This window comes from Labrus bergylta, chromosome 17, assembly GCF_963930695.1.
Source record: "Labrus bergylta chromosome 17, fLabBer1.1, whole genome shotgun sequence".
NCBI lineage: Eukaryota > Metazoa > Chordata > Actinopteri > Labriformes > Labridae > Labrus > Labrus bergylta.
In genome coordinates, this window is record NC_089211.1 from 10,029,137 (window position 1) to 10,043,496 (window position 14,360).

The window sequence follows — 14,360 nt, forward strand, 5'->3', positions numbered from 1 at the left end:
ACACCAGAAGATAAGTAAACACATTTATTTACAATACAGTTAAAATCACAACATTTATGTTGGAGTAAAGATCTCTCTGGCAAAAAAAAACTAACTTGGAAAGAGTTGATCTTTAAAGTTTGAACTTCAGTGACTCTGAGTCTGAACCCTGGAGAAGTTCATGCAGCGGCCCTTGGGATGAAAGAAGACAAGACGCTACAGTCACATAATACACACACACACTGCTGCAGTAAGATACCAAACGCACCAAGATGTAAAGCTTTATAAATGACATGATTAAGAACATGCGTCACATTCTGCTTATTCGGCAGATTTAAGTCTGCTGAATAAGCAGACTGTCTCGTCCGCTAATATAAAGCAACGTGTTGACTTTAAAGCATTGCTTAAGTTAAGATTGCTTCCCAACCGTATCTCCCCTTAAACTTATAGGCCATAAGTTCTTAGTTATCGACCCCTCTAAAGCAGTGTGAAAAACATAGCATCTTTTGAAGGAGGGCCAAACATGCTTCAAATGTCAGCCAGCAACAAAACAAAAGTTCAAATTTTGGGCTTTTAATTAGAGCACTGTCATCGACTAAATCTCAGAGGAACTGAACATAAAGATAAATACCCAAAGTGACATCAGTAAATATATAAACAAAGAAAATCCTAAAACGTTGGAGCTCATTGGAGCTTTGATTGCTGACACAGTGTAAGCATTGAATTTGAGCTACTCATACAAATGTGTTGATGTATGTAAGCTATCGTCTGTTTGTTGGGTGGAGAGTAAGAGGGCAGCAGCTGGGCTGTTTTATTGTCTGTTATTATCTCATCTAATTACTTTGGAGTCATGAGGGTTGATCCAGTTTCTAAACAATTTCAGTGTGACACCCTAAGCCCATATTTTATTAAAGACCACTCACTGGTGGCTGCAACGAGTACAGCCATAAAATTGAGGATGCTCAGAATGTTTGCCTCGTTATTCATTTTGGTAAAGATGTTACCTACCTTGTCGTGAGGTGTCGGCCTCATGATCGCCACTCTGTCGTATTGTCTCCTCAGTAATGCCAGCAATGCATCGAAACGGCCCTGAAGGTCAAGTCAGGTCAGTTTATTTCAAAAGAAACATAAGAAAACAACACAGATCAACAATGGTAAATATGCGGATAATGGCATTCACAGTATTTGTCATGGGTTTTATGTGTATGTGCGTGAGAGCGTCCATGTATGCATATATGTTCATCTGATGTAATATCAGTGATAGATTCATAAACAGAGCAGTTTCTTTACTCGGGGTTAATGAGTATTACCTTAATGGGAGTGTACCATTTGGACTGTGTTGGGAGGTTGTAGACAGGAGGAGGTCGAGGTGGGGGTCGGAGTATGATAGGCTCCTCCACTTCGTCTGGTAAAGTGATCACAGCATTTTTGGCTTTCTCCAGCCGTGAGCCTTCCTCTGTGGACCCTTTCTGACCCCAACGCACCTACAGACCATGGGTACACGTTACACATATCACTGACTCGTCTCTTAGTGGCAGCATGGCAGCCAGAGATAATAAAAGCAACACGTGTTATCTTCACAGTATCTGATGATGATTGTCATTCAAATACTGGAGGTTGGCAAAATAACTGTAAAATTAGGAAGGGGCGAAATGTGGAAATCATGTATATTTTGATGTTAATGTTTTTTGTGTTTTTTTGCTGACCTCCATGCGTTTGATTCCTCCAGGACCTCTGCCTCCATAGTATGAAGCATCTACTGTAGGCCATCTGTGTTGTGGTGAAAGTTCCTCCACTGGTTCCTTTGAAACAACAAAAAGAAAACGGAATTATTTGTAAATGGTGACAGAATCGCCTTTTTGTTTCTGAAAAATCAGCAAAATGAGCTCCTGAGCTGATGGTGGGGGGGGTTGGTGCCTTGCTCAAGGGCACCTCGGCAGTGCTCAGGAGGTGATCTGGCACCTCTCCAGCTACCACACCAACGTCCATATTTGATCTGCACCGGGACTTGAACCGGCAACCCTCCAGGTTTCCAACCCAAGTCCCTACAGACTGAGCTACTGCCGCCCGAAAAAAAACTTTGACAATCTTTCCCTTGACATAAGAAATCAACATTTAAAAGCTAGCTCTATAAAGTAAATTTAAAAAAAGTTGTCCTTTATTTCATTTAATCATTTCTACCTCTTCACATCTTTCATTTTCTATGCATCTTTAAAGTAGGTGCAGCTGTGTCAGAAATCCTTATACTGTTTCATTTGGAAATGTAGTCACTGCCAAAGTTGCAGCATGTGGAAAACTCTAAACCTCAGCCTCAAAATGTCCCAGAAACCTGCCGCTAATGGAAGAAAAAATGTGTTTGCAAGAGTCTGTGGTCTACTCACAATGACAGGAGGTGGAGGAGGTGGACGTGAGGGGGGTGGGTCCCTTATGACCTGTAGAAAACAATATGAAAAAGTACAGTCACTCAACATTGTCTGAGGACAAAATGTTGGAGAGTGTATTTACTGGAGGCCTAACTCGGTTCACTTCAACATGTGGCCTTCCTCCATATGGAACAATAGTTATGCATTATGCTTCACCCTTTCGGATATACACGGACATGCAAAGATTGTAAACTCACCACAGTGCAGCAGAGAGGCCAAAACCACCAGAGTAAAGTTAGAACCAGTAACAGCAACAGAGCCAACAGCAGCCACAGCACCCAGGTCCCATCTGACTGAAAAAAACACCAACAATAATCATGGTGATGGGTTTCTATTTCCTGTGTTATTACCTTTACCACTCAACATTTTGTCCAGGTTGTGAGGTCAGCGTTCCCCTTTATTGTAGCAGGAAACGTATTAATACTAACAAATAAAGATGTCATCATATCACAAGTTTATTTGATCTTTTAGTAGTATTGCTACTTACACATGTTGTGGCATAGATGGTGATGGGGCTGGAGATGTAGGATTGTCCATTGTTTAAGCTGACCAGCACTTCGATTGATCTGAAAGTATTAACACAACAACGCATTAACAACTAACATGTGATGTTCACCAACATTCAATGTGTTGGGGGAAAAAAAGTCTCTCTTCATTCTATTCTACCTTTTGTTAACTGTTCATCAATAATTCAGCCTCTTGATGATTTTAGTTCCAGCAGATTCCAGCAACCTTTTCACTGTTTAGTGTGGGCTTGTAAATGAAGCTACTGCTTTATTTTGATGTCAGTCCAGACCTTTAACACTACCTTGAAAACCCTCATCGCATGTTTTTATATTCATCCAAGCAACATTTAAGCATCAGTTTTGAGCGTGTGCCGGTCTTAGTAATGTGAAATGAGGCTGCGCAGAGTGAACCATTAGCAGACTGTACTATTCACTGTTTACTATGTTTTAATGGGTTTTGATCCCCAGCTTCTAAAGTCTACATATTGAACTGTGATGCTGAACAGCCTGAGGCATAGCAGTGGGTGAGTGTGTGTGAGTGTTTTTTGGGCCAACCATTCCTTTCAAATTAATTTCAAATGGTCCTGGTTTTTATAGAAAGGATAAAGCAAATTAACATATTTGAAGCCAATCAGAGATTTTTGTAGGGACACAACTGAATACTGGAAAAAACACTCTTACAGTGAAACAGGTTAGGACAACATGAAGGTAAACAGTTCACAATGTTATAATATATGGGCTCATGAGCTAAAGATATTGGGATGTTTCATAGTATCCTTTACAATTTCTCAAATTGACCTTCCACAGCCATTCTCTCTGAGAAGAGGAAGTCAATGGTATTCATTTTCTTACCATTTGTTGACCACATTGCCTTTTTTTTTAACTTTATTGTTTGCAGTAACATAATTTGGTTTCAATTCGTGAGGTTGGAATCGACTGAGGTTATTTTTTGCTTTGTGCCTGGAGACAACCAAACTATGCATGAGTGTTCCAGGGAAGAGTGGGTGTAGCACAGTGGGGGAGAGGTGATGAAAAGCGAGAGGGGACAGATACAGAGAGAGAGAGAGAGAGAGAGAGAGAGAGAGAGAGAGAGAGAGAGAGAGAGAGAGAGAGAGAGAGAGAGAGAGATAGAGAGACAGGGCTGTTTGAAGTGGGTGAAGTTAAATAAGCTTTGGCTCACGCTCTAAATGCCACAGAGATATTCTGGTCGGCCAACACTTCGAGCTGTTCGCAGATGGTTCTACTGTAAACATTGTTCTGGTGACTCTCTCTGTTACACACCCAGCAGATTTCTAGTTCCTAAATTTAACCTGCTCTAGCTGCACAGGCATCATGATTAGATAAAGGAATAAATATGGACAAGTCATTTAGGTGTCTGCTTTTGAAATTGTTGCCACACCTTCTCATCGTCCTGATTTGACACCATAGCTCACCACTTGGCCAATGATGCTCATTTATCAGCTTGGGTTCGGTCGATGTTTGTCAGAGAAATGCCTAAATTGTAATATCATCAAATTATGTCATGCCAAATAACTTTAAAGAACTGTTGTTTTTGTGTTATCAATTTTTTTTGGCACACTGACCGGTCTTTCAAAGGAATTCACCAACCATGGTGAAAATGAATCTTCATGAAAAGGATTTTAATGTGCAACACAGGAACTGGACAAGAGAACAAGGATAGAAAGGACAAATGAAAACAAACAAACTGATTGCTGTTTATTTTTTTGGTTACAAACTTCATAGCCCACGTAAGGAACTTTTGGTTTGTGTGGATTTTGGCGCCCTTCTGGTACATCTTTTCTCCTTTCTGATCTTAACCTGTACATGTGTAGATAATGTTTTTTGACCCCCCCCAAACGACTGCTTTCCTTTAACAGTCAAATGCATCAGTCATCATGTATATTTGCTGTGGAAAATGTAAAAAAAAAAATTTCTTTAGCGTGCTGTAAATGGTCTCATCTGACACCTACCCAACGGCAGAGGTTACAGGCATTAGAAATTACAATATAGAAACGTTTATCTTACTGCTTATGGTCATTTTTGCTTTTGTAGGTCAGATGAATTAGTATCAATGACATTTTTTTTCCCAACCTGTCAAAAACTTGTGAGGAGATGTTTGGCGTTAAGCAGGAAACCTTTTCCTAAAGCTTTTTTTCTTGCTTCCTGTTTACAGTTTCACAAAGCCCTTGAGTGAATGTGTGTGTGTGTTTGTCTTCACTTACTGGCCAACCTCATGCAGCACAGGAGCCGGACACAGCAGATATCCATCTTGAACTACCGTTGGCTTATTTTCTGAGAAGCAACAGAAACAACCTGTTAGACGCGTTTCTGATTTTAAATATTGATTATCCTACAAAGAAAACAAGACAAACATTTTAAATGACGAAAAGTCACAAATCACGCATTTTGTCCTGTGTGCATTATCAAATAATGGATTTGATAAATACATAACTTTGAAATGTTCAATGAATGAAAATACATATTTGTTTGCATTCTTCCCTTTTCAGAGATGTATTGTATCGGTCAAAGAAAAAAAATCCATTCAACAGAATGAAAGAAATTCAAGCAGGAAAGATAAAAAACAAGCTGGTAAGAGGAAAACAAGGAAAATAAAATGTCTCTTCATGTCCTCTCCCTGACACTGATCCCAGCCCCCCCCCCGCTCCATCGATCTGTTAATAGACTGATGATGACGACGAGAACATCTCCTCCCTCCCCTCTTCTGAGTCTCATAATGCCTCCTCTGTTCTCCAGCTGAAGTCAATAAAAGCGGCCCCTGTTTGTTCCTGCACATCATGACTCTGACTTTCCACTTCATCAAACAGATCTGCACATGGTATCACATTTCACTTCATAAACGCTGTTATTAAACATTTAACATTCCACATAGATCCATCTTCAGCATCAGCTTCCAAAAGTGCACTGAAGGCTTGAACAGCACGCCCCTGAAGTACAACAGGCAGACACGAGTATGTTGAGTGTGGACAGTGTGAGTTATTCACTGACCATAAGTGTTCTCATTGACGGTCAGGGAGCAGAGGATGTTGTCCATCCTCTTGGATCCACTGAAGCCGCTTCCCCTCAGCACCACATTAAAAGACTCTGAAACATCAAAAACACAACTCACAAAACCACAACGCATACGGACATCACAGAAAGCAGATTTAGCACTCATTAAACAGCCAATACATTTTTTTGCAAGCTCCTCTGTAAAGTCTCAAGCTGGATGCTAGCATCCGTATGTTAATAAAAAGCTACTCATAATGTCTCTACCATGGTATTGCTTAGCAGGAATAATGTTTTTCTTTTCATCATTTTAGTTTAGCTTGAGCGGCTCAGTCGACAGAGTCTTCCTCTCTCAACCGGAAGGTTGAGGGTTCGATCCCCAGCTCCTGCAGCTCCTGTCCCCAAGACACTTAATCCCAAATTGCTCCCGCTGTTTCGTCGCTGCCATATGAATGCGTCTGAATGGGATTAGTTACTTCTGATGGTTCTCACTACAGTGAATGGGTAGGTGTGACATGCGGCTTTGAGTAGTCAGAAGACTAGAACAGCGCCATGCAAGCGCAAGTCCATTTATTAGCATTCTAGAAATTACAAATAGCATCAAACACTTTGTACAGCTCAGGCTGATATCAATATCATCAACTCTTCAGGTGTTTTGTTACACACCAAATTATCTGCCACAATTCAACGTTTTAACTTATAATGGTGGAGAATGAAAATGGGTTCATCAGAATTCATCCTGAGGGGGAAATGAATGTCTGAACTAAAAATTGGAGCCATCCATCCAATAGCTTTTGAGACGCTTGGATATTTCCTCTTTACAGTGGCACTTTAACGCCTCGTCCTCTGGGTCGAATGTCTGTGCCGAATTTTCATTGCAATTCAGACCAGGTATTTCAATCTAAAGTGGTAGACTATGTCACTGTACAGTTTCTACGACTTGATATTTACTCCTGGGGTTAAAGTCCATTTTGCATATCTGATTCACATTCTATTTTTTTGTCCCATCACAGAGTTGTTGAAACAAACCCTGCACCACTAACTTACCATTCACGCAAACACTTGACGGCTCGATTGTGAAAACATCTGCACATGTTTGCTTCAGGATCTGTGCGGAGACACAAACAAATGGCAACGGTTAAGGGTTGTAAGTCTGAAATCACTCCTTGGTCTAATAAATGTTAAAGTGCATCGTTATGGGATGTGACCTCACAGAGTTGACGATGTCTTTGAGGGCATGAAAGCCGGACAGCACTGGGAAGACTTGGTCTGTGCTGTCTGCTATTTCAGCAAGCTGTGACAGAGATGAAACAGAACTTCAGTTTTTCAACCTTTAAATTCATTTAATTTAAGCAGTACTTTTCATTTAATGTATTGCTATATCTTTCTGGGAGGTCTTCTGCTTGTTTAAGTTCAGTGTTTAGGGAGGCAAGATCAGTTTGAAGAGATGAAAGCTCTGGCCAGCTGGTGAAAAGCTTTCATCCCCTGCTTAAATGATAGCACAGGAAGTTTGTCCGGCATTATCTAATTAGAGACTGATGTAATTATTTCCTCCTTAGGCTGCAAAGTACACTGGGTCAGTAACTGGGCACCAGAACACTTGCACCGGTGGGCTACTGAAAACTGTTCTTGTAAGGAATTATGCAATTTGGAGGTAATTTAGATCTGCTCATTAATTCTTGTTAAGCAGACTTACTGTCACACTAATATGATATCATGAAAATTCAATAAAAACAAAACAACACTAGCAGATGATGTATTCAGGATGTTGTGCAACAATGAATGTCACTTCATCTGAAACCTTGGTGTATTATATTTCTCTCCAATGTTTTTTTTATTTTTATGTTGATTGTGCAAAAGATCAGGGAAGATGCAGCATTGCTACAAACACTGGCGTTTTATGGGGTCATGATTTTGTTTTACCCTATCGTTTTTCATTCAGTCAGGTCACACAGCAGAAGACATTTGGGCTCATTGTTATTCAACATGAAAAAACAAGTCTGTGGAGACATCGGGCTTCATACTCACTGGGTTCACTGTTTTCAAAACAAACACATCGCTCCCTTCCAATAACCTGATACCGCCACAGGAAGAAATCAAAGTCTCTCTTGGGGAGAGAGAACTCAAACCAAAATGTATTCTCTGTTTTTACATAAACCACATTTAGCATAAACCACAAGCTATAAACGCATGTCAGCTGCTTGCTGCTCCATCCGTAGGAGGGGTCAAGATAAGCTCCAACAGACAGAGTTAAGAGGTCCAGGTGGGTTAAAAAATCTGGGCCAACAAACAAGCTGATACAAGTGCTGGCCACAACCTTCACACACAGAGACACACACAGACACACACAGAAAGTCAAATAAAGTCCAGTGAATAAACAACAGGCAGTATCGGTTACAAAAGAGAAGTGTTCTTTCTCACAGGGTCGCTGACAGTAAAGGGATAAGAGGTAAGAACAAAAAAACAACTGAAGCCCTCCTACCTGTTTGTGGTCGAAGTCCATGACCCCAACACAGTACACTCTGGCTCCAAAGCCTCTGGCTGTGTCAGCCTGGGAAGAACAGAGCCCTGGTTACTTTTAAGCTTTTTCCTCACATACAGTGGAAGCATCTTAAGTGAATCAAAAATGGGTAATTGGTCAATTAAGTGGTTAATATTTTTACAGTACATAAAGCTTGACCTTTACAAAATCTTACTTTGAGGTATTAAATCAAAATATGCTTTGTGTCTTCCAAACAGCAGCTACATCAACAGCATGGTAAGAGAAACACACATTGACAATTTTACCTTTTTTTTTATTTATTTTTTATTAAAGTATGCATAAAAATGCCAAAAAGTGGAAATCATAGTGCACCAATAATGAACAAAATCCCCAAATTAAGAGGGCTAAGCATATTTAATGAGCTTGTACTATACACTATAGCTGAACTAACAACCATTGGCTAATAAAACTCACTGTTCCAGTTACAGCACTACTACCCCCACCATTACAATAATTCTGTCTATGTGTGTTTATGGTGGTTAGGTGTTTGTTTGATACCTGCTGCACACTCAGCTCAAAGGGGAAGACCTCCAGCTTGCCATCAGTCAAAACGATGATGATGGTGGATGAGGGTGAAGTCTGTGCCTTCATCTGCTCGGACACCTGGGGAATGGAAGTTTGCCAGAATGTAGTATCACTAGTATCCCAGCACAGTCCAAGATGGTCATGTCATATAATGTAAACCACAGCAGGAAATGCCTCCTAATGGGTGTACTTACTGCCCTCATGCCTTCATGCATGTACGTTTCACCCGCTGGTTTGATTTGGCTCAGCTTATTCAAGCCCTCATCGATCTCTGTCCTGCGAAGCCAGATCACAAAACATAGTCAACACACTAGAGACTGATAAGCGCTCGGCTTATGTTCCAACGGGTCATTAGTGATTAAAAAAAAAATAATAATAATCTATCAGTGAGAAATTGCAGGAGAAGAAAGAGGAAGAGCAGGGTGGGGGCATGGTTGGGTCACTGGGGAGCAGAAAAGAGGGGAAAAAAAGGAACGAGATAAGAGAGAGGGATGTTAAGAGGAAGACTTGAGGGCTGTACCTGTCTCCAGTGAGTGGCAGTATAACAACAGCTCTGGCTGAAAAGACTATGTAGGAAACCCTCATTCTGGGACTGAAACACACGAAAAACAACTCAATGAAACAACATGTTCACACACAAAGCAACATCTTGATGCTTTATTTAGTGTGACTTTTAGAGCAAAAGAGTTGTCTGTTTCCATATGTAGCAAATTATACTGTATTGTATAATATATACTAATAAAACGGAACTATGCTTAAATCATTCCTGAGGTGATTTCTTTCTCTCTGCTTGATCGTGAACATGCTACACTCTGGCAAGAAATACACACATGCACAAACAGGATCCTCTTGATGTGCACTAATGGAGCGCTGCATCAATGATGGAGATGTCAGAGTAAAGAGGGCTGCACAAAGACGAGCGCCCCGAAACAGTTTTCAATGCCTTGCTCAAGGGCAACTCAGCAGTTCCCATCCAGCAACTTGAACTGGCAACTCCCCAGTCCTCAACCCAAGTTGATACAGATTAATGTGACATTGCATGATTACATTACTTTTGGGCAGATGTAGTTGCCTTGACAACAGGAGGCTGTCTCTTTAGCTTTCTCTACTTTATTTACTCTGTATCCAGTTCTGCTGCTGAGTCTAACATCTGCTTATATGTTAACGGATCTCTTTTTTTTTTTTGTACTTGTGATTACTGCGTGCAATAACAGTAAAGTTGAACTAATCTAGAAAAAACTGTAAGACATGAAAATATAAGTTGGACACAATGAAAAATGACACAACACCATGGCATATAATATTATACACAAAACTGTAACAGAACATGAAATTGACATAACGTATAAAATGCAATCTGTTAATAACAAGTGTACAGTTTTGAGAAGCCAAAACATGATTTCACCGTACATAACTCTATAAATACGACAAAGTTATAACCATGTAATGACCCTGTTGGCATAAATAAACACAAAATATGAAATAACAAATCAATTCATCAAGCAATGCAATTCATCACATTTTATTTTATTGAATCCAAATCACTGGCTATAGCATGTAGGGAATTGAACCCCTCATCACTGCTTTCTCCTTGCTCGACGCTTCAGGCTGTCAAGGAGTACAAGACTGTCTGTTGTGGTCAGCACCACCTTCAACATCTGGCTGTAAAAAAAAAGTTCCTCTCATATTTAGTAACCACTTATTAAACCTAAAGATATCACGCACACCCTCTGCACCCAGAGGGGCTTTGGAACAGTTGGTGGACCAAAAAAAGACATGGCCTACTTTTCAACTTTTACTCTTTGCACTATAATTTGAAGACCTATAACTACTACTCACTCTTTAAATAGTCGACTTTCATTAGTTTAATTTCTGCTGCATGACTTCAGTTCAGCCTTTATGTGCCTTGTGGTCTTCAAAAATCTTTTCAGTTGGTTTGAAACAGTGGCTTATAAAGTTTGGGTTTTAGCACAATAAAATATGAAGAGGAGGAGAGAAAGGAGAGAGGGTCAGGAGAATAACCATCCCGATAATAATGTAATGCACATCGCAGCCAGTTAACTTACCTGACAAACCTGTTGGTGAGCTGCTCCACAAACCCATAGATCTCATCCCAGTGTCCCGACACGCTGCCAGACCTGCAGAAAACAGGAGCGATGAATGACACTGAACAAAACAAGGAATATCAAAAAATAACAACAAAGCATTCATGACTCAGGACAGAACAAGTGTAGCACATCAGGGGGGACGTCAAAAATGCATCAATTCATTTAGATACAGGTGATTTGAATATGCTTCAAATGAAGAGATGTAATGAAAAGCCAATTCATTGCAAAAAATAAATAAAAATGCAGGTAGAAATACATTTAAGAAATATCACGATTTATGTGGTGGACTGGTTTTGTAGCAGGATATTTTAAAACGTTCTTGCAGCTAAAAAGATCAATCTAAAGACATAACGCGTTGCTTAAAATAAACAGAAGAAAGAGCATGTGTTTTTTTTTTTTTTTTTCATAAAACCTTTAAGTAGTCTACTTTTCAAACTAAGAATGAACAGACCTGTAGCATGATATTAACGTGAACTTTCTCCAAGTATTCACCCAAAGAAAGGATTCAAAATAAACAGTGTAAACCTGCAGTGAAGCAGCAGAGAGGAAAACTAAACACTACCATACATGGAGAAGCCTGCGTAAAGATAGTCTCCGCAAAAGGTAACAAATATTAGACTAGATCATTGGGGCAGTGTGTTCTCTTTCCCCACAGCCCTAATTCATCTCCTTACCTGTCCAAAACAAAATAAATATCAAATGCTCCATCACAGGAAGCGTCTTCACCGTCATGAGGCGATGAATTCACACAAGCAATAGGAAAAAGTAGGAATATGCAACATATCCATATCCGATCCATAATCCATGCCATTCCCTACATAATATCTGATGAATTTGTTTAGAAATCAGTCGAAGCAACTGAGACCATGATCCTCAGTGCATCAGCCCGGAGGTTCACATGTTGAATGAGTTCGGAGAGGAGGCTGTAGTTCATGTGGGCTTTGACAGGACGCTGACAATGAAGTAAACGGGGCAGGGCGCACAGCTGCTGCTGCTGCTGCTGCACACCATGTCAGGCTCACAGCAGCAAGGTACAAACACAACTTCCCTCAGGGCTCTTCAGATTAAACTGAACTATTACTTCAGAACTATGGACTATTACTGATACAAAACAACAACAACAACAACACAAATATATAATTATAGCCTAATATTTCCCCGCGTCTTAAATAAAACTGTACAACAATGTGCTATTCAAAAGCTTTGTTTTTATCTAAACTGAGTCTCCAATTGAGGTACATTCAGACCTATATACATTAATATCGACTAAACACAGGATTAATACATTGCAAATAATCAATGAAGGTAAATCCAAATAAAGTTTGGGCCTTATGAGTTCCTCATGAGGCCTTATGAGTTTCTATATCTCATCTATAAAGCCCAGTCAATGTTAAATCGTAAACTATAAAAGGAAAAGAGAAAGCAAAAGACTACAGTTGTAATTAATCTATTTTCTCCGACACGCTGTATGTCTTGGCTACACCTTAACCTATTTTATCGTACTTTTATTTTGAAGGCCAATACATGTATCTTCCTTTTTTTTCGGACTTTCCAGAATAATTGACTTAAATAGTGACAGACTGAGACAATAAAAGCTCAAACATACATACTGCTGATCCGGATGAATAAATGTAACCATTAAGGCATCTGACCCACAATTCCTGTTTCTTCAAACAGAAACAAGAGACATTTGACTCCTCACACAAGGAATCTCTCTCCTTCACAATGAAATTGTAAATATTTTCAGGGGGTGATTCCATGTCATTAAAAACAAATTCTCCTCAGTTAATAATTATTTCGGTCGCAGATCATAATACAATCACGACAGAATTATTCCTCCAATATAAATACATTTGGTGTCTTGTGTATTTTCTCTCTGTTTTGGACAAACAAGTGTTTCCATGTTTAAATCTGTTACAGATGTAAAACATTTAATCAACTAACACAACGCCCTTGATTTTGTCAGAATGATTTGCTGCCTTGTATGAGTGTGATACAAAATGTGATTACCAAACAACTGAAACTGAACCTGCTGCTTTGTCTCCAGAGGGACGGCTTGCCTTGTATGTTCAACACTGAGATTTAACATCCTTTTGTATTCCTCATCAGCAGAAAATGGCCGTGTCACAAACTCTCAAAGGCAAATCATAAATCTAAGATGAGGGAAAATTCTAGAAGTTATTTGGTGGGGTAGCACTGTAATTATAATTGTATTGTGTTCACAGGGCTGTGGCTTCCCAGTAACTTTAATTTACAACTTTTAAGAAGGATGAAGTCACAACAGTAAACAATCCAAATAATTACATACCACAGTCACTGTGTAAGCAGTGTTTGGACCAAAAGATCTCTTTCTATTCAAATTAATTCAAAAAGTTATGTGCAAAATGACTCAAGAGTGAAAACAGCAGAAAGAGAGACCACCCCGATGTCATAAAACCCATTTTAAAGAGGAAACATGCCGTCAGACCGCGTGCAAATGACTACATATGTAAATGTAACATTCAGTCTTGGATAGATTTTAAAGCTTTTGGAACAAGTCAATAAAGAAAATAAACATGATCGTTTCATTACAGGAGAACTTCAATTGTCTTTCCAAACTTTGAGCTTGTTGGAGACAAAACAACAAGCAAACAAACAAACAAACACAGGGAGCTGGAAGTTAAAGGCTTGATACAAAGACATTAATAAATGAACTGGTCTTATTTTACAGGCTAAAGGGACTTATAACAGAGAGGATGAACCACCAGAAGTCTGCTTTGGCCTTGAGTGAAACACAATAGAGTATTTGTTTCTTCACACTGCTGATCAGTCTGAAGTGTTTGTGACCACAGTCAGTCCATCCTTCAAATCAGATGGAATTGTTTATGGTGTGACCACAGGCCTGGGTTATTAAATTAAAGGCTGATATACTGCCAGTAAACAATCCTTATTGTGACTGTTTCAAAAGGGTGCGATTTTAATTCTAGCTTTGTGACATATGTACTGGAAACAGCTCAAGCCAGCACAACGCAGGTACTTAGTGCTTATATAAACACAAAATATGTTTTGCAAATTCTAAACTTTCACAAATATTTTAGAGATATTTTAAAACAACAAAAAAAAAAATCGAAATTATTTGGTTTCCCTAAATACACAGAGTCGCACCCCTCCTCATTTACCAGCAGATGGCAGTAATGCGCCGTTTTGTCTTTTATTCTTTTTTTTTACCAACCCAAACAAAATAAAATCTGTTATCCGAGAATGAGCTGTGATTAACGATAGACCAATAGCT

At 39.5% G+C, this 14,360-nt stretch overlaps 1 protein-coding gene across 1 annotated transcript; it reads right to left on the minus strand.

The window, feature by feature from the left end:
• Nucleotides 1-10: 10 nt before the first annotated feature.
• On the minus strand, nucleotides 11-12,064 carry antxr2b (ANTXR cell adhesion molecule 2b). Its single transcript, XM_020636903.3, has 17 exons — nucleotides 11,764-12,064; nucleotides 11,048-11,119; nucleotides 9,502-9,573; nucleotides 9,176-9,257; nucleotides 8,955-9,059; nucleotides 8,397-8,465; nucleotides 7,128-7,208; nucleotides 6,962-7,022; nucleotides 5,915-6,010; nucleotides 5,131-5,200; nucleotides 2,890-2,968; nucleotides 2,600-2,695; nucleotides 2,361-2,411; nucleotides 1,686-1,781; nucleotides 1,290-1,463; nucleotides 988-1,068; nucleotides 11-171 (listed from the first exon to the last, which is right to left on the minus strand). Exons 1-17 carry the CDS (start codon nucleotides 11,898-11,900, stop codon nucleotides 127-129), a joined length of 1,467 nt encoding a protein of 488 aa, XP_020492559.2. The 5' UTR covers nucleotides 11,901-12,064; the 3' UTR covers nucleotides 11-126.
• Between the last annotated feature and the right edge of the window lie 2,296 nt (nucleotides 12,065-14,360).